We start from the raw sequence: 24,654 nt of genomic DNA on the forward strand, positions 1-24,654 counted from the left end.
GGAAAAAATCCTAGGATTTTGTTGTCGGAATGTCCGAACAAAGTCCGACCGTGTGTACAGGGCATAAACGTGTGTATTATCGGCTTTTTACTAAAAATCTTTTTTTTTCTTATCCCTGCTTTGCAGGGAGAAGAAATTGAGAGCTTGTTCCCTCCGTACAGAGCCCTGTGTTGTTTGTCAACATAGGACTGTGGCCTGTGATTGGACACAGGCGATCAGCAAGTCCCAGCCATGAATCATTGGCCGGGGCTTGCTGACAGACTCTAGCTGTGTATAATAATTACAGGTGTCAGCAGGGGGGCATGCATGCTTCCTAAACACAGAAATGGGCAGCAACGTACCAGTACGTCACTGTGCCTGTACGGGCCGCCCGTTCACAGTACATTGAAGGCAGTCCGAAAGTAGTTAATATATTCAGAAATATGTTCTTGATTGAATATTTAAGTCATTTGCTTTAGATTTTTATTTATTTTTTGATAAATGAACATGCCCCATGGTAGGCACTGCCTCTATTTTTCTCAGTTATGGCTTTAGACCTGAATTAGGATCTTAGTTCACACCTGACAACAAGTGGTGCATGCTACAAGTAATTTGTAAGTGTAACACTTCATGTGTGTATCATAGATCCCCCTGACAATGCCGTCGCCTGCTTTTCTCCCCAGAAGGACAGAGCCAACTTTTTTTAGGCATCTCCTTTATTTATGCATTGGCATTAAGAATGTTTAAGCATCTCCTTGGGAATGAAAAGGTTGAGAAAGTCTGGTGTACGCAGAAAATAAAAAAACTGCTAGGGGGAAGAGGAAGAAGTTTTTTGGCAGAAGAGACTTTGCATGCATCTTTTGCCAAAAGTCCCTACTGCCTAACAATTTTTTACTTTTAGAATTTAATTCTGTGTTGTGTACCGCTGAACTCTGTACTCTGTATGCAGCCTACCCCTGAACTCTGTACTCTGTATGCAGCCTACCCCTGAACTCAACTTTGTATGCAGCCTACCCCTGAACTCTACTTTGTATGCAGCCTACCCCTGAACTCTGTACTCTGTATGCAGCCTACCCCTGAACTCTGTACTCTGTATGCAGCCTACCCCTGAACTCTACTTTGTATGCAGCCTACCCCTGAACTCTGCACTCTGTATGCAGCCTACCCCTGAACTCTGCACTCTGTATGCAGCCTACCCCTGAACTCTGTACTCTGTACTCTGCAGCCTACCCCTGAGCTCTGTACTCTGTATGCAGCCTACCCCTGAACTCTACTTTGTATGCAGCCTACCCCTTAACTCTGTACTCTGTATGCAGCCTACCCCTGAACTCTGTACTCTGTATGCAGCCTACCCCTGAACTCTGTACTCTGTATGCAGTCTACCCCTGAACTCTGTACTCTGTATGCAGCCTACCCCTGAACTCTGCACTCTGTATGCAGCCTACCCCTGAACTCTGCACTCTGTATGCAGCCAACCCCTGAACTCTGCACTTTGTATGCAGCCTACCCCTGAACTCTGTACTCTGTATGCAGCCTACCCCTGAATTCTGTATGCAGCCTACCCCTGAACTCTGTACTCTGTATGCAGCCTACCCCTGAACTCTGCACTCTGTATGCAGCCTACCCCTGAACTCTGCACTCTGTATGCAGCCTACCCCTGAACTCTGCACTTTGTATGCAGCCTACCCCTGAACTCTGCACTCTGTATGCAGCCTACCCCTGAACTCTGCACTCTGTATGCAGCCTACCCCTGAACTCTGTACTCTGTATGCAGCCTACCCCTGAGCTCTGCACTCTGTATGCAGCCTACCCCTATGCTCTGCACTCTGTATGCAGCCTACCCCTGAGCTCTGCACTCTGTATGCAGCCTACCCCTGAATTCTGCACTCTGTATGCAGCCTACCCCTGAACTCTGTACTCTGTATGCAGCCTACCCCTGAACTCTGCACTCTGTATGCAGCCTACCCCTGAACTCTGCACTTTGTATGCAGCCTACCCCTGAACTCTGTACTCTGTATGCAGCCTACCCCTGAACTCTGTACTCTGTATGCAGCCTACCCCTGAGCTCTGCACTCTGTATGCAGCCTACCCCTATGCTCTGCACTCTGTATGCAGCCTACCCCTGAGCTCTGCACTCTGTATGCAGCCTACCCCTGAACTCTGCACTTTGTATGCAGCCTACCCCTGAACTCTGCACTCTGTATGCCGCATATTCCTGAACCCTGCGCTCTGTACGTAGTGCACCTCTAAACCCTGCACTCTGTAGGTAGTGCAGTCCTCATCCCTGCACTCTGTACATAGCGCACGCCTGAACTCTACACTCTTTACACAGTGCACCCCTGAGCTCTGCACTCTGTACATGGTGTACTCCTATGTATCTGAGTAGATGAATAGTCTTACAGATACAACCGGCCCTTTGAGGGCAACTATAATACGGCCTGCGATGAAATTGAGTTTAAGGCCCCTTTCACACGTGCAGATCCGTTTTTACTCCCCCGACTGCTTAGCGGGGATCGCTCCGTTGATCCCCGCTGAGCCGGCGGATGACAAGTCCATCTCTGCACTCTGTGCAGGGACGGACCTGTCAGAGCGCCGCTCTCCCCTGATCCGCAGACGGATGGAAAAATAGGGTTTTCCTCCGTCACACTTTTTCAGGTCGGAGCGGGTCGGATGTCAGCGGACATGTCACAGCGGACATGTCACCTGAACGGTCCGCAGGTGTGAAAGGGCCCTAACACCCCTGATGTAAGCTCAGCATCACATGTGGGCATGACTACAGCTTCCTGATTTCAGTAAGCTATGTACAGCTTCCTGCCGGCCCCTCCCACCAACCATGATCTGTCTGCATTGCATAGAGAACCACAGAGGCTGACTGATGTCATGATTGGGTCTAAAATGACGTTTGCAATGAAAACAGGTTTTATTTAATAGTTTCATTAGCTTGTTGATGGGATGGGAAAAATGAACCAGGGAAAGCAATCTTTTAGCAGATTAAACATGCTTCTCTTTAGCAGATGCATGGTGGTGCCATTAATTTGTCTCTGCATTTGTCTGCAATGCGATTTTACAAAGAATCAGGGATTTCTTTTGCATGTTATTTGCATGTAGAGACATAAGTCACTTTTTCAATTAGTGCAACACTTACTCAAACTATTTGAATAATGTGTGATAAGGCTCCAATATATCAAAACCCAAAATTCCTAAAAATTATATGTTATAAATTGTGCTGTAAATAACATATGTATACAAAGAAAAATCAACAATAATACTTTGCCTTTTTAAGATCATATACCTATATAAATCTTGCATCACAATATATATAAACTCTTCGTGCTATCCCTTTAGAATCACATACATATATAAATTGTACAAAAAAAATTATATATAAAATCGTGCAAAAATATTTATATTAATCATGCAAAATTTCAACATTTGTACGATTTATATATATTTTTTTTTTTTGCACAATTTTTTTGCACGATTTATATATAATTTTTTTTGCACGATTTATATACAGTGACTTAAAAAAAGTATTCATACCCCTTGAAATTTTCCACATTTTTTCATGTTACAACCAAAAACGTAAATGTATTTTATTGGGATTTTATGTGATAGACCAACACAAAGTGGCACATAATTGTGAAGTGGAAGGAAAATGATAAATGGTTTTCAACATTTTTTACAAATAAATATGTGAGAAGTGTGGCGTGCATTTGTATTCAGCCCTCCTGAATCAATACTTTGTAGAACCACCTTTCACTGCAATTACAGCTGCAATTCTTTTTGGGGATGTCTCTACCAGCTTTGCACATTGGATGGCGAGCGTCTGTGAACAGCAATTTTCAAGTCTTGCCACAGATTCTTAATTGGATTTAGGTCTAGACTTTGACTGGGCCATTCTAACACATGAATATGCTTTGATCTAAACCATTCCATTGTATCTCTGGCTGTATGTTTAGAGTTGTTGTCCTGCTGGAAGGTGAACCTCCGCCGCAGTCTCAAGTCTTTTGCAGACTCTAACAGGCTTTCTTCTAAGATTGCCCTTTATTTGGCTCCATCCATCTTCCAATAAACTCTGACCAGCTTCCCTGTCCCTGCTGAAGAAAAGCATCCCCACAACATGATGCTGCCACCACCACCATGTTTCACGGTGGGGATGGTGTGTATAGGGTGATGTGCAGTGTTAGTTTTCCAACACATAGCTTTTTGCTTTTAGGCCAAAAGGTTACATTTTGGTCTCATCTGACCAGAGAACCTTCTTCCACATGTTTGCTGTGTCCCCCACATGGCTTCTTGCAAACCGCAAATGGGATTACTTATGGCTTTCTTCTCGCCAATCTTCCGTAAATGCCAGATTTGTGGAGAGCATGACTAATAGTTGTCTTGTGGGCAGATTCTCTCACCTGAGCTGTGGATCTCTGGAGCTCCTCCAGAGTTACCATGGGCCTCTTGGCTGCTTCTCTCCTGCCTGGCATGTCAGTTTAGGTGGACGGCCATGTACTGGTAGGTTTGCAGTTGTGCCATACTCTTTCCATTTTCAGATGATGGATTGAACAGTGCTCCGTGAGATGTTCAAAGCTTGGGATATGTTTTTATAACCTAACCCTGCTTTAAACTTCTCCACAACGTTATCCCTGACCTGTTTGGTGTGTTCTTTGGCCTTTATGATGCTGTTTGTTCACTAAGGTTCTCTAACAAACCTTTGAGGGCTTTACAGAAGAGCTGTATTTATACTGAGATTAAATTACACACAGGTGGACTCTACTAATTAGGTGACTTATGAAGGCAATTTGGTTCCACTAGATTTTAGTTAGGGGTATCAGAGTAAAGGGGGCTGAATATAAATGCACTCCACACTTTTCACATATTTATTTGTAAAAGATGGTAAAAACCATTTATCATTTTCCTTCCACTTCACAATTATGTGCCGCTTTGTGTTGGTCTATCACATAAAATTCCAATAAAATTCATGAACATTTTTGGTTTTAACATGACAAAATGTGGAAAATTTCAAGGGCTATGAATACTTTTTCAAGGCACTGTATGTACGTGATTCTAAAGGGATAGCACAAAGAGTTTATATATATAAGATTTATATATGTTTAATGTCTTAAAGGGAAAGTATTATTGATTTTTCTTTGTATACATATGTTATTTACAGCACAATTTATAACATATAATTTAGGAATTTTGGGTTATATATACACATTTGGAAAGGGGGTGTGTTGGGTGCTGGCAGCTGTTTTGTGATATAGCATTGCACAAAGCAGATCACAAGATTGAAACACAACCATTGACATGAATGGTCTGCTCTACACACAGTGCAGGAATGTGCGCATGCTCTGTTGCACCTGCATGGTGTGACCAGGGCCCTAAATTGGGAAGACGAGGACTAATATGGCATATTTATTTGGTGAGACTCTGAGGAAGAAGGTATTCCTTCGAAACGCATCAGCCAGCAGCGGCCCTGATGTCCTCTCCTTTGCCATCTGGAGACTGTCAGTTTCAGGACTGATTGCCACAAATAGGTGGCTCATACAAGTGACATTTCTCCATATGTCTGTGAGTAGTTTTTACTTTGTTTTTATCAATAAATTTACGTGGGATAATGCACTACGTTGGTGCGCCTTTTTTTCTTTACTTTTTCTATATTTATATGGCGTCCATGGTACAGGCCAATTCATATTCTGGTTCCTGTAAAAACTGGACATGCTCATGGTCTGTCTGCAGATGTATGAGAAATGTTGTATTAGTTTTATTGTTAAAGGCATTTTAGTACTATACATGCAATCTATACACTAGGGGGAGAACCTCTGGGGGAATCTAGGATGGAAAAGGACCTGGGGGTCCTAGTAGATGATAGGCTCAGCAATGGCATGCAATGCCAAGCTGCTGCTAACAAAGCAAACAGAATATTGGCATGCATTAAAAAGGGGATCAACTCCAGAGATAAAACGATAATTCTCCCGCTCTACAAGACTCAGGTCCGGCTGCACCTAGAGTATGCTGTCCAGTTCTAGGCACCAGTCCTCAGGAAGGATGTACTCGAAATGGAGCGAGTACAAAGAAGGGCAACAAAGCTAATAAAGGATCTGGAGGATATTAGTTATGAGGAAAGGTTGCAAGCATTGAACTTATTCTCTCTGGAGAAGAGACGCTTGAGATGGAATATGATTTCAATATACAAATACAGTACTGGTGACCCCACAATAGAAATAAAACTTTTTCGCAGAAGGGAGTTTAACAAGACACGTGGCCACTCATTAGAGTTAGAAGAAAAGAGGTTTAACCTTAAACTACATAGAGGGTTCTTTACTGTAAGGATGTAGAATTCCCTTCCACAGGTGGTGGTCTCAGCGGGGGGCATCGATAGTTTCAAGAAACTATTAGATAAGCACCTGAATGACCACAACATACAGGGATATATATAATGTAATACTGACATATAATCACACACATAGGTTGGACTTGATGGACTTGTGTCTTTTTTCAACCTCACCTACTATGTAACATAGAGTATAGGTCTGTATCCTCATGTAAATAGCATGGAAAGTACACCGCTTATCTGGAGAGTACAAAGGAGCCCGAAATGGTCTAATTTTCTTTTCTTTTAGTTTATTCTTACAGACTTGCTTATAGGACTACTTAAAACTTCTCATCCCGCTATTTGATTTCTAGTATTTTTTTTATTTGAGCTGTCATGACGCCTGCAGTGGAGGGAGATATGTACAACGTTTCCTGATTGCACCAGCAGTAACTTGTGTAGATTATCTAAACCAGCGGGAGCAATCACAGATCTGTAGAAGCTGCAGCAGTAGCCCCAGATACCTCTTGCGTCCTATTCCCTTAAATCTCTTCTGTAACGTCTGTCCTCGTGTTGCTGGGTATATAAAGCACAGCTTGCCCAGAGTTCACATGGAGCTGATAATGTGCTGGATTATCAGTGGAGTTGCTGGATGTCTTTATTTCACTCTCCACGATGTGGAAACCATGTAGTCTCCTGCAGATGTAGCAGCAATATCAGTAGTGTGGATAAGTGCAGCAGGTGGGATGTGAGCCACCTCACCACCAGTGACATCACACCTCCATCTCCGCACTAATGAACATATGCATCTCACAAATTAACGGCCTATAATTAGATCTCTCTGCTACTCGCAGTTCTCCCTCGCTACCGAAATAGTCCTAGCCTGCCAGAAACATGCCTTGCTTACATCACAGCGAAGAAGCTTGCAGCCTGAGTGATGAATATGTGTGTGTTCAGAATTGCATATGATGGTGTGCGATGTGGGATAAGGACCTTCAGCTTGTCTCCTGTATGAAAGTGCCTGGAAAAACTAGCATGATTTTGAATGCCCTGCAATGCGCTTCCACTTGTGTTTCCAGTGTTGTTTTCAGGTACCTGTATGAAGCTCAAGATGATAAGGGTGGCCTCTTGTACAGTTCCTGTCCGAGCACCCCTGGAAATTGAGACAGGAACCTGCTAGGGCAATGGAAGGGTACAAGTGCCAGGAAGCTAGAACCGCTGACTTGAACTTGAGAATGCTGGTGAAGCGCAGCAATGAGGACACCCTTACTTCACCCAGACCAGTAGAGCGCAGAGCCGGTTCACAAGCCAAGTTCGGTAACAGCCAGACCGAAAGGCACCAAATCATGAATAGGATCAGGGTCAGAGATAAGCAGAGGTTGGCAATGTGCAGCCACTGAGGTCCGGAAACGATAAGCAGAATCTTGGTTAAGTGTCCAGGCCGAGTTCGGTAACACAAGTAGGCAGCAGACATAAAAATAGGGAGAATACTGCGCTAGGAAAGTAAAAGAAAAAGCAGCAACAAAAACCATCTAATATCTCAGAGGCAGCAGACATAAACAGGCAGAGGTAGATGAAGCTGGGTTGATAACAGACAAGAAGGATTTAGGACCAAGGATAACAGGGTTTCAAGCTGAAAGACAATCCAGCAATGACCCCATGCAAGCCGCAGGATTAAAGTATAACTAAAGCCAAAACTTATTTGCAAAATTTTATAACAGAAATTGAGAAAGGGTTTTTTTTTTCCCTCAAAATTTTCAGACTTTTTTTATTTCTTTAGCAAAAATAAAAAACGCAGTGGTGATTAAATACCAGAAAAAGACATCTCTATTTGTGTGTAAATTTTCATATGTGCACAGTGTTGCATGACTGCGCAATTGTCATTCAAATGCCGCGTACACACGATCTGACATTCCGACAACAAAATCCTGGATTTATTTCCGACGGGTGTTGGCTCAAACTTGTCTTGCATACACACGGTCACACAAATGTTGTCGGAAATTTTGAACGTCAAGAACGCGGTGACGTTCAACGCTTACAACGAGCCGAGAAAAATGAAGTTCAATAGCCAGTGTGGCTCTTCTGCTTGATTCCGAGCATACATGGAATTTTGTGCATTGGAATTGTGTACACACGATCAGAATTTCCGACAACGGATTTTGTTGTCGGAAAATTTGAGAACCAGCTCTCTAAGTCTTGTTGTCGGTAATTCCTACACACGTTCAGAATTTCTGACAACAAGCTCACATCGAAGATTTGTTGTCGGAAATTCCGACCGTGTGTACGCGGCAAAAGTGTGACAGCACTGAAAGCTGAAAATTGGCCTGGGCAGGAAGGAGGTAAAAGTGGCCAGCAGGCAAATGGTATTAAAAAAAAAAACTGGCTCCTAACTTTTTTTGCTGGTTCCTAGATTCAAAGCAAATTTGTCAAGCCCTGGAAGCAACTAATGTTATCCTATGCGTCCATGCATATTAGGTCGTTTAGAGGCCTATTTAAGCTCAGCATTTAGAGGAAGAAAACAAAAGAGAGTGGTTTTCTGGCAGAAAAAAAAAGCGAAATGCTCCTAAACGCTAGTACAAAAAAAAAATGATCAGAATTAGCGTTTTTTTTTTTCTGCCAAGAGCACTGGTGTTTGTTTAGGCCAGTGTGCATGGACCCTAAGTGATCAGGCAAGGAGATATCTAGAGCCCCAGATGGTTATGTAGGAAGTACTACAGCCAGGCCCAGTAGAAACTGTGGGTTGTATTCTGACACCAGGCTACCTTATTGTTTGAACCCTCTGGGGTACATTATCATGTAGCTTGGGCTAACAGTAAAGTTCTTCGTGGGTTGGCGCTCACAGGTCAAGACATGAGTGCTGTTTTCTGCAGCATTGAGGGCTGCCCACCACCAACACTGAGGGAGAAGAGAGATGGCACATCAGCTTATCAGCTGGTGTTTCCCTGGAATGAAGATTTGTATAGTGAAAATGTTTAATCTATGAGCCAGGAAGTGGGGCAGGCTTTATGGAGAAACACCTAAAACCTTCAATTAGGCTTTTGTTGGATTGGACTTTTTCAACTCCGTTCCTAAAATTTGCAGCTGTCACCATGATGGGCCTGTCTGCAGTGCTGCAGAGAAGCACTGCCAAGTTTATGAAACTGATAGAAATAAAATGACATAATGGTAAAACTTCATAACTAAGTAATGATTCTGTCTGCTTAGTTTCTTAGGTTCTTCCTCGATCACCTGAACCTGAACACGTGGATAAAAGATGAATGGAGTCAGATATATGATTTAAATTATGTCAAGGAAAATTGGATCATTCCTTTGCTAAAGTAAGTCTTTTCTGCTATGACGGCTTCATCACCTCTGTGAAAATGATCACACGGGTTATTGGCTCAAAGTGCTGACCGAAAATTTCCTCTTCTAGTCTGAGTTTTACGGTACAGGGAATTCAGAAGACTAGGTCAAATTTAGGCACTTGCATCAACTGCATTTAAAAATAAATGTGATCATTTTTTGATTGATACGTTACTGGAAAATGTATGTTTTTTTCTGTCTCACTGGAGATAGTGGCTTTAACCACTTGCAGTCTAGGGCATTTTTTTACTTTTTCAAACACGTTAAAATTAATATTTTTTGCTAGAAAATTTTGTAGAACCCCAAACATTATATATTTTATGAAAGCAGAGCCCTCAAGAATAAAATGGTGGTTGCTGCAATGGTGGTTGTCATTGTCCTGCTGGAACACCCATCCATGACCCATCTTCAGTGTTCTGGCTGAGGGAAGAAGGTTCTCATCCAAGATTTTACAATACATGGCCCCATCCATTGGCCCCTCAATGCGGCAAAGTCGGCCTGTACCTTTAGCAGAGAAACCGCCCCAAAGCATAATGTTTCCCCCTCCTCCATGATCATCCTTCCCCCATGAGGCAAAACCTTCAATGGAGTTCCAGACCGAGGGCGATTGATGGTTAGTTTGTATTTTTTCTATTTGCAAATAATTGCTCCAACAGTTGTCTCCTTCTCACCAAGATTCTTTCAGATGGTCTTGTAGCCCATTCCAGCCTTGTGCAGTTCTACAATCTTTTCCCTAACGTCCTTTGACAGCTCTTTGGTCTTGTCCATGATTGTGAGGTTTGAATGGAAGAAAGAGATTCTGTGAACAGGTGTCTTTTATACACATAACGAGTTGTCATTAGGAGCACCTTTTTAAATTGACAGGACTAATCTGTGTACCACGTGAGCACCTACTGTACCCAGTCTGTGGGAGCCAGAAATATTGTTGTTGGTAGGAGATCAAATACTTATTTTACTCACTGAACTGCAACTCAGTTTATAACATTTGTATCATGTGTTTTTTTTCTGGATTTTTGGTTGATATTCTCTATCATTTAAAATACACCTGTGATAAAAATGATAGAACCTTCATTTCTTTGTAAGTGGGTAAACTTAAAAAATCTGCAGGGGATCAAATAAATCAAATAATTTTCTTTATCATACATCACGGGACACAGAGCACCATAATAATGACTATCTGGGTTATATGCTACCTTTAGGTGATTGGACACTGGCAACCAATAGTAAGAAGGTTCCTCCCATATAACCCCTCCCATACAGGAAGTACCTTTAGTTTTTTGCCAGTGTCTTGAAGGTGATGGTCACGGCTATGGAAGCTCTTCAAATTTCTTCAATAATGTCCCAGTGAGGATGTTATAATCGGATCCATTCGGATGGCATAGCATGCTAAAGTGGATGGTACCCGAGCCTTGATTCAAGAACAAGGTTTTGTCTGTAATGTGTCCTTTATGGCGCTGGACCCTTGTTATATAGGTATTCCTGGTCTTTCATTTGCCCAAGGAAACCTAAAGGGTGCTTTACAGATCCAAGGGTGTGGACCCAAACAAAAAGGGGTACCCGGTCCTTGAAGGTCCTTAGTGGCGCTACCCGCGGTGATGGGCAAAGATTGGGCCTGTATCAGGCCCTGCAGCTAGGATCGGTGAGTGCTCCCTCCGGAGGCCTAAGTAATATTACCTTTGTTGCTAATTACATGTCATGTTGTTGCAAATTTTCATGCCTGTTATGTTCCCACTGACAGTTACAGAAAACAAAGCCGCAGAGACACACTTGGGCTGCTGTCTCCCACACGGGGGCCGCATCTTCTGGGCGCGCGTGTGCACGAGGAGCGTGCGCGTGTGTCGGAGGTGCGCCGCGTGCCCGTGCGCCTGTATCCATCTGTGTGGCGGGCGCGGGTGATGGTCACCGCGTGCACTGTGGCGTGATGGTAACGCCGTGTATCCCCCGCGGGCGTGCGCATGCGCAGTAAGATCCCGGGTGTGCATGCGTCGCGTGATGGCGCACGCATATAGGGGAAGTCGGTGCCTGCGTGTGTCAAGGCTGTCTGTCAGATTAGACTTGTATACGGTGGGATACAGAGGTCTACGTGAGTCGGGCATTTGCAACACATGGAAAGTTAAGACCGTGGTGATTACTATACGCTGTTTTCAGCCATATAGCACAGAGGGAGTATTGTTTTCCCTCAAAATCTTGTAAGCAATGTCTTCCAGAAAATGAGGTACAGGGAGTAGAGCAAGTCCAGGGGTTAAAGTGACCCCTGAAAGACCTGCAGCATTTGGCATGCCTGAGCCATTGCATATGTCAGGCGTAGTGGCTACCACCAGTATCCCTGCATCGGCTTCTGTTACTAAGGACGACTTAACGTCAGCCCTAGCTGGCCTTGAAGGCAAGATAGCGGGTATGATTGCCTCAGTAACACAGGGAGGGAAAAAAACGGCATAGATCTCTCTCTCCTGTACCTGGTCCCAGTGCTGAGTCACTTGAGCACCAGGACACCCTTAGCCAGTTGGGGTCATTGTCATTTGGACCCAGAATGGGCAGAGGATTTTGAGGAGGTGGCCATAGGGGATAAAGAAGCAGAGCCTGAGGAGTCCTCAGCGGGGTACTCAGGTTCTGAAGAACCATTGTCGGCTTCGGAATCCCAAAAATTGTTTATCCAGTCTTTAGCTGAGATAGTGAGAGCAGGATTTAAGTTACCCCCTGTACAGGGGCCAGAACTTTCCTGTTCTACATTGGGATCCTTGCGGCCTCAGCAATGGTCCCGGGCGTTTCCTGTGCATCCATTATTGGAGCAGTTGATTTACGCTGACTGGGACCATCCGGACAGAATATACTTACCTCCAAAGAGGTTTTCCTTTTTATACCCTATGGAGGAAAAATTCAAAAAAAGGTGGGATACGCCTTTAGTGGATGCTGCTATTTCTTCAGTGAATAAAAGCTTAACCTGTCCAATGGATAATGCCCAAGGGTTTAAAAATCCAGCGGATAAAAAGTTGGAATCCTTACTAAAGGCCTCCTTTGCGGTGGCTGGGTCAGCAGTACAACCGGCAGTTGCGGCTATTGGGATTTGCCAATCCCTGAAGGACCGTTTTAAAAGATTGGTCAGGAACCTGCCTGTTCAGGAGGAATATTCTGATGAATTGTCAGAACTTCCTCACGCTTTATGTTTTGCAGTAGACGTATTAAAGGACTCAATCCAGCAGATGTCTCGTTTTGCGCTACTCTCAATACATATGCGCAGAATCTTGTGGCTAAAGAACTGGTCAGCCGAGATGCCATGCAAAAGGCTGCTCGCGGCTTTTCACTTTCATGGGGAATGTTTGTTTGGAGAAGATCTGGATAAGTATATCCAAAGGATCTCAGGCGGAAAGAGCTCCTTGCTTCCTGTTAAGAGAAGGAAAAAGCAGCCATCCTTTAAAATTCCTAATGCTCCTGGGCCAGGCGCCTCTTCTCCCAAGAAGTATCGACGGCCTCAGCCACCTGCCTTTAAGAAACCTCAAGGTCAAAAGAGACCTTGGACTCAAAAACCGGCCAAGGCCAATTCCAAGTCCTCCTTGTGAAGGGACGCCCCCACTCTTACAGGTGGGGGGCAGACTGCGGCGGTTGGCAGATGCTTGGGCAAGGTTAGTGCAGGACAGGTGGGTCATCTCCACTATAACACAAGGTTACAAAATAGAGTTCCAGGATTTTCCCCAAATCGGTTTCTGGTATCAAGAGTCCCATCGGACCCAGAGAAAAAGAAAGGCCTATTCCTAGCCTTAAAACAGCTAGAAAGGCAGGGGGTGATTATCGAGGTTCTGCACAAAGAAAGATTCAAAGGGTTCTATTCGAACCTATTTACAGTGCCGAAACCAAATGGGGAGGTAAGACCCATTCTGGACCTCAAGTCTCTCAATTCCTTTCTAAGGGTTTGAACCTTCCGTATGGAGTCGGTTCGTTCAGTAGTCGCATCCTTAAAAAAGGGGGATTTTTTAGCATCCGTAGACATCAAGGATGCGTACCTGCATGTGCTGATTTTCGGTCCACATCAAAGATTTCTACGCTTCGCAGCAGAGGGGTGTCATTTCCAATTTGTAGCACTTCCATTCGGTCCGGCTACGGCCCCTCGAGTCTTCACAAAGATGTTGGCTCCAGTATTGGCTTCTCTAAGGTCCCAAAGGATATTAGTGATAGGATATCTGAACGACCTTCTGTTAAAGGACCAGTCCTATTCCACCCTGATAGAAAACGTTTCAACTACCATTCGTTTTCTAAGATGCCTAGGCTGGATTCTGAATATGGACAAATCGGCCCTTCATCCAGTTCAAATCTTGACATATCTAGGCCTGATCCTGGGTACAACACAGGAAAGGGTGTTTTTACCCCCTTAAAGGTCAGCTCAATAGTGGAGCTGGTCAGAAAAATCAAAAGGGTAGAAAAGCCCTCAATTCGGCTGTGCATGAGACTGCTGGGCAAGATGGTGTCATCTTTCAGCGCAGTCCCTTATGCGCAGTTTCACTCCAGGTTGTTCCAGAAAACTATTCTGGAGGCTTGGAACAGGTCTGTTCTAACCTTGGATCTTCCAATGTCTCTATATATATAATATGGTGCCAGGAGGCGAAGACCTTGCCTATTAATCTGCTGGAAATTCAAGCAGCTCGTTTGGCTCTCATATTCTGGACGTCCAGGTTGCAGGGGTCTCCGGTCAGAGTCCAGTCCGACAATTCCACGGTAGTGGCATACATCAACCACCAAGGGGGTACCCGGAGACGGGTAGCCCAAACAGAAATAAATCACATATTGGCTTGGGCAGAGAGACACGTGCCGTTTTTGTCGGCATTCTATATTCCAGGGGTGGACAATTGGCAGGCAGACTACCTAAGTCATCAGCAATTGTTACCGGGGGAATGGTCCCTTCACCCCGAGGTTTTCCTTCAAATATACCAGCGATGGGGGATGCCAGAGGTGGATCTCCTGGCATCCAAGTTCAATGCCAAGGTGGACAGCTTCGTGTCCAGGACCAGGGATCCACTTGCTGTGGGGATGGATGCGTTGGTGGTTCCCTGGGATCAGTATTCCCTAATTTACGCTTTTCCTCCGATCCAGATGCTGCTGCACCTGCTGCGCAGGATACGGGAAGAACAGAAAACAGTTATTCTGGTGGCCTCTCAATGGCCCAGGAGGTCTTGGTACTCACAGATTGTGAAGATGGCGGTAGGGGACCCATTGTGCCTTCCATTCCGCCCAGATCTGTTGTACCAAGGTCCCATATACCATCCTTCTTTACGGTCGCTGAATTTGATGGCATGGCTATTGAGACCAGAGTGCTAAGAGACCGTGGTATCAGAGGATCTGTTTTGTCTACTTTAATAAATGCTAGAAAGCCAGTGTCTAGGAAAATTTACCATAGAGTCTGAAAGTCGTACATCTCATGGTGTGAGAGGAGAAGATGGCACCCTCGCAAGTATACAATTGGGAGGGTCCTTGCCTTTCTGCAAACAGGAATTGATTTAAACTTATCCCTAGGAACCATTAAGGGACAAATTTCGGCCTTATCATTTTTTTTCCAGAGGCCAATCGCATCTCATTCTTTGGTACGAGCCTTTGTCAAAGGAGTACTACGTTTAAAGCCGCCAATTAAGCCGCCCTTATGTCCTTGGGACTTGAACTTAGTGCTTTCAGCTCTACAGAGTCAGCCCTTTGAACCTATTAAGCGTATTCCTTTGATCCTATTAACTAGGAAATTGGTCTTTTTGGTGGCTATAACCTCAGCTAGAAGGGTGTCTGAGTTGGCCGCCCTTTCTTGTGAAAAACCCTTTCTGTTTATTCATCAGGACAAGGTGGTAATGCGGCCTCGTCCAGATTTTTTACCCAAGGCGGTTTCCAGTTTTCACTTGAATCAGGATATAATTTTACCTTCCTTCTTTCCTAAACCTAAATCTAAAGAGGAAAGGTCGCTCCATTCACTGGATGTGGTGAGAGCTGTCAAGATTTACTTAGATATGTCAGCCCCTTTTTGGAAGACTGACTCACTTTTTGTTCTGCCTGAGGGTCCTAAGAAAGGACAGGCAGCAACTAGTTCTGCAATCTCTAGGTGGATTCGTCAGGTCATTATCCAGGCCTATGAGTTGAAGCACAAGGTTCCACCTCGATATCTCAAGGCTCACTCTACCAGAGGAGTTAGTACGTCATGGGCAGTGCGCCAACAGGTGTCTATGGCTCAGGTTTGCAAAGCGGCCGCTTGGTCTTTGGTTCATACATTCACCAGGTTTTACCGACTGGATGTTAGGTCTCAAAGAGAGACTATTTTTGGCCAGAGCGTGCTGCAAGCAGCTTTATAAATCTTGAGCCTAAAAAAGGAGGGTCTAGGAATGTTATGTTCCCTCCCCTCAAAGGCATTGCATTAGGACATCCCAGATAGTCATTATTATGGTGCTCTGTGTCCCGTGACGTACGATAAAGAAAAATAGATTTTTAAAACAGCTTAACTGTAAAATCCTTTTCTTGGAGTACATCACGGGACACAGAGGTCCCTCCCCTCTTTTTCTGGGATCTTCATTGCTTGCTACAAAACTAAAGGTACTTCCTGTATGGGAGGGGTTATATGGGAGGAACCTTCTTACTATTGGTTGCCAGTGTCCAATCACCTAAAGGTAGCATATAACCCAGATAGTCATTATTATGATGCTCTGTGTCCCGTGATATACTCCAAGAAAAGGATTTTACAGGTAAGCTGTTTTAAAAATCCATTTATTGTCCCCACTGTATATGTGCAGCAATTTATCAAATGCAAATTTTCAGGAAAGAATACACTAAAATTAATTTTAGTATACACAATATAATACCCATTATTTTGGAACAATTTAAAAGCTGATGTTGCATTGTGTAAATAGATCCTAAACATGTCAAGATTTAAAATTGTGCATGCCCCTGAAATGGCGACAAACTATATCTAAAGTTGTCCACAGGTGACACTTTAAAAGGTTATCATTTAGAGTTTATTGTGAATTATAGTCCTAGAATTATTACTGTCACTCCGATGTTCACAGCGATACTTTTTTTTTTTTTTTAAAGTCTTTTTATTGATTTTTAAAGAGAAAAAACAAAGAGAGAACAAACACTCAAACATACATTGGTCTTATATGTAGGAGTCACGCTATCACCGCATCATACGTAAATATCTGGCATGAAATACATAGTATGATAGTGGTTATACCGGCACAGTTCGCTGGGTCGCAAGATGATGCTATGCATATTTGTACATGATATGGTATCATATTATAGATTCATTGTGTACACCTGGCACCCGCTTGGGGGTTATTTCGTGATTGGGATCTACTGAGAGGTCTCCGAAGCAGTGGAGGGATTTGCCAGCCATTTAGACCAGACTTTGCTGTATTTGTTGGGACAGCCTCTGTTGTCATATGTGTCTTTATACAGAGGTAAGCTATTGTTAATTAATTGTTTCCACAGAGAAAGAGGAGGGGGGGTTGATTTGCGCCAACTAAGGGCGATGGTTTTACGGGCGTAGAACAGGAGCAATCCCACCAGTGTGCGTCCTGCCACCGTAGGAATTAGTTGTTCAGTCAGGCCTAGTATGCAGATTGACATTGATGGTTGTAGTGGCACAGAGGTGATTTGTGTGATAAAGTCTAATATCTCCTGCCAGTAGCCGACAATTGCCGGACAGGTCCAGAAGATGTGGGTGAAGTCCCCAGGAGTCCCACCACATCTCCAACATTCGGGAGGGGAGTCGGGGTTCATTTTGTGTAGTCTATGAGGAGTGAAATATGCCCGATGGACTATTTTGAATTGGATCAGGCGATCTCTCAGAGACCAGGGAGCTAAATGGGAAATCCCATACATCATCCCAGTCATCACTGTCAAAATCGGGGATGTCACGGGACCATTTAGATATTAGCTTTTCCAGTGTCGGGAGGGAGGTGATAGTCAGGTGTGAATATAATTGAGAAGTGGGTTTTTTTGTACAATCTGACCTAAGAAGGTCTTCCAGTGAAGATTGGACTAGTTGAGGAGGGGAGCTGGAGAATTGGCAGCCGAAGGCATGGGAGAGTTGAAGTAATCTGAAAATATAGGACTGCGGTATATTAAAATCGGAGTTCAGTTTGGAGAGCGGTACTAGGGATTGATTGGAAACAATTTGTGTCACCGTTTTTATGTTAAATTTGGTCCAGGCATGGGGCTCGGGCAGTTTATAGATGTGCTTTAGGGTTGGATTTAGCCAAAGGGGAGCATTGGGCAAGATTGCCTGTTGAGGGTATTTTTCAATTTTGAGACCTGCCCCCCATGCACGCAGCGTGTGGCGCATGGAGGGTGTCAGTGGATAGGGGGCCCGAGGGCCTCGAAAGAGCAAAAATTTGAGCGTCTCTAGGGATCCCAACACTGCCGCCTCGACCTGGGTAGCTGGGTTGGAGATGTCCGGATTGAACCACCAAGCAGCTGTTACTAGCTGGGCGGCTAGATAGTACTTGTGTAGATCCGGACATGCCAAGCCACCCTGGGAGGTCGGGCGTATCAGTGTGGTCCAGCTGTATCTGGGGGATTGGGATCCCCATATGAAAGAGGCGAGGAGACGATGTAGACGTATGAAAAAAGATTTAGGGATCCACTGTGGAGAGTGCCGAAATAAGTACGTGAATTTGGGGAGTATTTTCATTTTAAACACATTTATGCATCCCAATATTGAAAGAGGCAACAATTCCCATGACTTCAGCCGTTTCTGAGTCTCCTGAACTACCGGGGACAAATTTAGGGGTAAGTAGTCAGAAGCCCGCCTGGGGACCACCACCCCTAGATATTTAAAATTCTCGACCCATTGAAGAGGGATGTCAGTGGGAGCTGTGTCACGGGCCGCAGGGTCGATGGGGAACAGGAGAGATTTTGTCCAGTTAACTCTGAGACCCGTGACAGAAGAAAAGGAGTTGAGGGTTCACAGCGATACTTTACATGTGTAGCGCAATCACTGTTTACTGTGTGCTGGACCTAAACCCATGTTTACATTTGCAAGTAGGTGCTGGGGGGACAGGGGCGTTTGTAAATTAAAAAAAAAATCTTATTTAATTTGATTAAATTTTTTTTAACACTTTTTTTTTCATTTAGCATCATTGCTATCACAAGAGGGATAACAAGCCCTTGAGATAGCTTTGGGCAGGTGACGTGTACTCTTTATGGAGTCCCCTACTCTCCAAAGTAGCTAACCAAGCACAGATTGACACAGCACAGACAGCTCTGAAACTGGAAAATCAGTCACTTCAGGGCCCATTAATCACAGAAGAGATAGGGGAACGGATGTTCCTCTATCTCCTCTGTGTGAAGCTGTCCCAGCTGCTTACCACAGTCCTGGGCTCCCTGGAGGAATAGGAGAGTCTAGGAACCACAGTGGGTGGCGGCGGAAGGTGGGGTCAGCCTTTCACATCGCTGTAAATGTGATCAAGCAGCAGTAAAACTACCCGGATCACTTTTACAAAGCAGTTGATTGCCTTCTAAAAAAACAAGTTGGGTCATTGAAACAGCCGTGGTAAATTAAAATCAATCATACCTGAACATACTCCCTTATGTGCTTTGTAGAGCCGTAGGACTTTCAAAACTGTGGAAACCCAGATATATAATTTTATGTTGGCTTCCTAACCTAGATCACTAGCCCACCTTTTGCTTCCCACACCTAGCTGTTGGTTGTTGAAAATGATGTTATCATTTGGGAAGTGGATGGGTACATACAAAGATATGCTAAGGTACCTGCTTTTACTTAAAGTGCAAGTCCATGCTAAAACTAAAATCCCTATATTTATAGCAGGGCCATCTTTAATATTGATTGGACCCTGGGCAAACATTTTTTTGGGCCCCCTCTTCCATGCAATTTCACTCTCCACATGCTTTGAGACATACAATAAATAGCAGCTAGACTCAGAATCAGTTTACTGAATCAGATCGGGCAGCGAATGCGTTTGGTTGCCAGAAGTTGCCAGATGTAAAGAGGGATTTACATTGACAACCAGGGCGGCACAGTGGTGTAGTGGGTAGCACTCTCGCCTAGCAGTAAAAAGGGTCACTGGTTCGAATCCCAACCATGACACTACCTGCCTGGAGTTTGCATGTTCTCCCTGTGCCTGCGTGGGTTTCCTCCGGGTACTCCGGTTTCCTCCCACACTCCAAAGACATGCTGGTAGGTTAATTGGCTTCTGTCCAAAATTGGCCCTAGTATATGAATGTGAGTTGGGGACCTTGGATTGCGGGCTCCTTGAGGGTAGGGACCGATGTCAGTGTGCGATGTATATGTGGACTATATGGGTACCCTAAATAAAAATAGGGATAATTGTAGGGACGCACCCACACTCACTCAGGTTGAACTGGATGGACTGGTGTCTTTATTCAACCTTACTAACTATGTAACTATGTAACCAATGTAAGGGGGACCTTCACACTGGCCACTAGTGTGAATGAAAGGATTGTACACCAAGCCCCAATGTAATGAGAATATTTATCCTGACCACCAATGTAACTGAGACATTAAGCATGCGTTCACATTTGTGTGTGTCGGGAATACATGCAAAATCACTTTCCTGACACCACAGAAACATGCTGCCCTTTAGCAGATGCACAGAAGTGCCATTAATTGTTAATGACACCCTCATGCATCGGCTGAGATGTGCATATTCACATGCACCAAAATTCAGGGTGCTGTGGCACCATGTTCTTTTGAAGAAGGGTTCCACCTCCAATTTGCTTAGCTTTGCAGAACAGGCCAATGTTAGGCTTAATGACTATAGTTGCAGGCAGGGCTTTCAAGCATGCTCCTTTACCCCCCCAGTGGGCAGCATTCAGCAGAAGTGATGGTAGATATGACCTCAGGGGGACATGATATACATGTGAATGCTGCCTTATTTACAGTTGTGCTCATAAGTTTACATACCTTGGCAGAATTTATGATTTCTTGCCCATTTTTCAGCGAATATGAATGATAACACAAACTTTTCTTTCACTCATGGTTAGTGTTTGGCTGAAGCCATTTATTATCAATCAACTGTGTTTACTCTATTTAAATCATAATGGCAACAGAAACTACCCAAATGACCCTGATCAAAAGTTTACATACCTCAGTTCTTAATACCAAGTATGGCCCCCTTTAACATCAATGACAGCTTGAAGTCTTTTGTGGTATTTGTGGATGAGGCTCTTTATCTTCTCAGATAGTAAAGCTGCCCATTCCTCTTGGCAAAAAGCCTCCTGTTCCTGTAAATTCTTGGGCTGTCTTGCATTAACTGCACGTTTAAGATGTCCCCAGAGTGGCTCAATGTTATTAAGGTCAGGAGACTGAGATGGCCACTCCAGAACCTTCACTTTATTCTGCTGTAGAAAAATGACAGGTCGACTTGGCCTTGTGTTTTGGATCATTGTTATGTTGGAATGTCCAAGTACGTCTCATGCGCAGCTTCCTGGCTGCTGAATGCAAATGTTCCTCCAGTATTTTTTGATAACATACTGCATTCATCTTGCCAAAACTTTTGACCAAATTTCCTGTGCCTTTTGTAGCTCACACATCCACAAAACATCAGCGATCCACCTCTGTACCTTTCGTCATAGGCCTTGTTGACTTCTGTCCAAATGTAGTGTTTATGTTGTGGCCAAAAAGCTCAATTTTGGTCTCATCACTCCAAATGACTTTGTGCTAGAAGGTTTGAGGCTTGTCTCTGTGCTGGTGTATTGTAAGCGGGATACTTTGTGGCATTTGCGTAGTAATGGCTTTCTTCTGGTGACTCGACCATGCAGCCCATCTTTTTTCAAGTGCCTCCTTATTGTGCATCTTGAAACAGCCACATCACATGTTTTCAGAGAGTCCTGTATTTCACCAGATGTTATTTGTGGATTTTTCTTTGCATCCCAAACAATTTTCCTGGTAGTTGTGGCTGAAATCTTAGTTGGTCTACCTGACCGTGGTTTGGTTTCAACATAACCCCTCATTTTCCACTGCTTGATTAGACTGCTGGCATTCTCAATTCCTTGGATATCTTTTTATATCCCTTTCCTGTTTTATACAGTTCAACTACCTTTTTCCGCACATCCTTTGACAATTCGTTTGCTTTCCCCGTGACTCAGAATCCAGAAACGTCAGTGCAGCACTGGATGAAAGATGCAAGGGTCTGTCAGGAGTCCCGAAACGCATTGACCTTTTATACATACACTAGTCACAAGCAAACAGATCACAGGTGAGGATGGTTTCCTTTTAATAGCCATTCAAACCCCTTTGTGTCAACTTGTGTGCATGTTCTCAGGCCAAAATCACCAGGGTATGTAAACTTTTGATCAGGGTCATTTGGGTAGTTTTTGTTGTCATTATGATTTGAAAAGAGTAAACACAGTTGATTGATAATAAATGACTTCAGCCAAACACTAACCATGAGTGAAAAATGTTTTTGTGTTATCATTCATATTCTCTGAAAAATGGCCAAGAAATCTGGTTGGATCGCCTGCAGAAAAGGTATGTATACTGATTTTTTCTTTACAGGGCTAGATAGGTTAGTGTTAGAATGTTGGTGGCTATAGATGCAGAGATTTTAGTTTTAGTATGGACTTCCACTTTATTGTTTCTGTTGATCCACTGCCAACTTTGAACTATAAATACATGCTAACCACATAGAACTAGAGATGGCAACTGAATGCGATTTTAATGGTGTTTTAATTGTATAATAAAATTGTTGTTTTTTTTTTTTAATATATATACAGAGGTTAAAATAAGTATTGAACATGTCACCATTTTTCTAGGTAAATATATTTCTAAAGGTGCTTTTGGCATGACATTTTCACCACATGTCGGTAACAACCCATGCAATCAATACAATCAAAAGAAACCAAAACAAATAAATCCAGAAATTAAGTTATGTGAAATAAAATGGAATGACACAGGTAAAAGTATTAAACACATGAAGAAAGGAAGGTGCTTTTGCTTTTGTCTTGGAAAGGCAAGACACCAGCTGAAATCTATCAGTAATTAGAAACCAAACCTGTTCCTTGTCAGTGCAAATTAATGTCACCTGGTTCAGTCTCAACTAATGGCCTATAAAAAGGTTTTTTACCAAGGTGTCACAAAAGAAACATCTCATGATGGGGAAATTCAAAGAACTCTGAATACCTTTGCAACCTTATTGTTGCAAAACATACTGATGGCATTGGTTATAGGATTTCTAAATTTCTGAATGTTCTAGTGAGCACTGTTGGGGCCATAATCCAGAAGTGGAAAGAACATATTTTCACCATAAACCGGCCACTACCAGGTGCTCCTCGCAAGGTTTTGGTGGAGGAGTGAAAAGAATTATCAGAAGAATTGTCCAAGAGCCACGAACTACTTATGGAGAGCTTCAGAAAGACCTAGAATTAGTAGGTACAATTGTTTCAAAGAAAACAATAAGTAATGCACTCAACCGCCATGGCCTGTATGCACGCTCACCATGCAAGACTCCATTGCTGAAGAAAAAGCATGTTGAAGCTCGTTTAAAATTGGCTGCACAACATGTAGACAAGCCTGTGAAATACTGGGAGAATATAGTCTGGTCAGATGAAACCAAAATTGAACTCTTTGGATGCCATAATACACACCATGTTTGGCAAAATGGCACACTGCACATCACCCAAAAAACACCCCCATACCAACAGTGAAGTTTGGAGGTGCGAACATCATGGTATGGGGCTGTTTTTCAGCATACGGTACTGGCAAACTTCATGTCGTTGAAGGAAGGATGAATGAAAAAATGTACCAAGACATTCTTGAAAAAAATCTGCTGCCATCTACCAGGATGATGAAGATGAAACGAGGGTGGTCTTTTCAGCAAGACAATGATCCCAAACACAAAGCTGAGGAAACTCTCAGTTGGTTTCAAAGACAGAAAATAAAGCTGCTAGAATGGCCCAGCCAATCACTGGACTGGAATCCAATAGAAATCTATGGAAAAAAAATAAATATCAGAGTTCATAAAAGAGGCCCACAGAACCTTTTTCGATTTAAATAATGGGCCAAAATCACTCCTGAGCAATGCATGCGACTAGTGTCTGCATACAGGAGATGTCTTGAAGCTGTCATTTCCAACAAAGGATTTTGTACGAAGTGTTAATTAAATTTCAGTTAGCGTATTTAATACTTTTTCCCTGTGTCATTCCGCTTTTTTTTTTTTTTTTTTTTTTTACATAACATCATTTCTGAACTCATTTGTTTTGGTTTCTTTGTATGTATGGAGTACTTGGGTTGTTACCGACGTAGTGAAAATTTCATGTCAACATCAGCTTTAGAAATATATTTACGTAGAAAAGTCATGACGTGTTCAATACTTATTTTACCAGCTGTATGTTCCTCTTTTGGCAGATTCAAAGTCCCCAACTTACCTCCTCCACCTCTAATGGTTGTGGGGTTGGAGATAGGTAATTTTATCAAATACAGAGGGTGAATCACCCTGGTGGGACAAAAACATCAATATAACCTGAACAGGGATTTCACTTTTCCCTGTTTTAGCCAAAATAAAAAAGAGTTTTGACTTTAGATACTTCAATTAGGTTTTAAATGGCTTTAAATACTTGATACTTTTAGATACTTGAATGGTTAACCCTTAAAACCTAACCAAAGTCCAGAGCCTAAAGCCTTGTACACAAGATCGGATTTCCGGCAGGGAATTGTGTGATGACAGACTATTTGCCTAAAATTCGACCGTTAGTACACTCCTTCAGACAATTGTCCAACTTTCCGCTAACAAATATTGGATGGCAGGCTAGTAAATTTTCGGCGGACAACGATCTGTTGTCATATTTTCGTATCAGGTGTACACAAGTCCGTCACACAAACGTCCAAAGTACAAACACGCATGCTCGGAATCAGTGCTCACCAAACACGACATTAGCAGAAGGTGCCCAAAGGGTGGCGCTCAAGAGCTGAAATTCCACATAGTACGTCACTACTTTCCTGTTTGTTGGCCGACAGTTGTGTACCGTTTGTATGCAAGACAAGTTCCCGGCACACGCCCTTCGGACAAAAGTCTGACGCTCGGTTGGCC

The 24,654-nt window shown here is 43.5% G+C and overlaps 1 protein-coding gene across 1 annotated transcript in view; it reads left to right on the top strand.

The window, feature by feature from the left end:
* Positions 1 to 24,654, top strand: part of CFAP99 (cilia and flagella associated protein 99) — a 145,887-nt gene that overhangs the window by 34,894 nt on the left and 86,339 nt on the right. Inside the window, exon 5 of the mRNA XM_073610912.1 lies at positions 9,488 to 9,600. Within this exon, the coding sequence (XP_073467013.1) occupies positions 9,488 to 9,600 (113 nt within the window). The remainder of the gene's footprint in view (positions 1 to 9,487; positions 9,601 to 24,654) is intronic.

Source organism: Aquarana catesbeiana, linkage group LG01 (genome assembly GCF_042186555.1).
Source record: "Aquarana catesbeiana isolate 2022-GZ linkage group LG01, ASM4218655v1, whole genome shotgun sequence".
In the NCBI taxonomy this organism is placed as follows: Eukaryota; Metazoa; Chordata; class Amphibia; order Anura; family Ranidae; genus Aquarana; species Aquarana catesbeiana.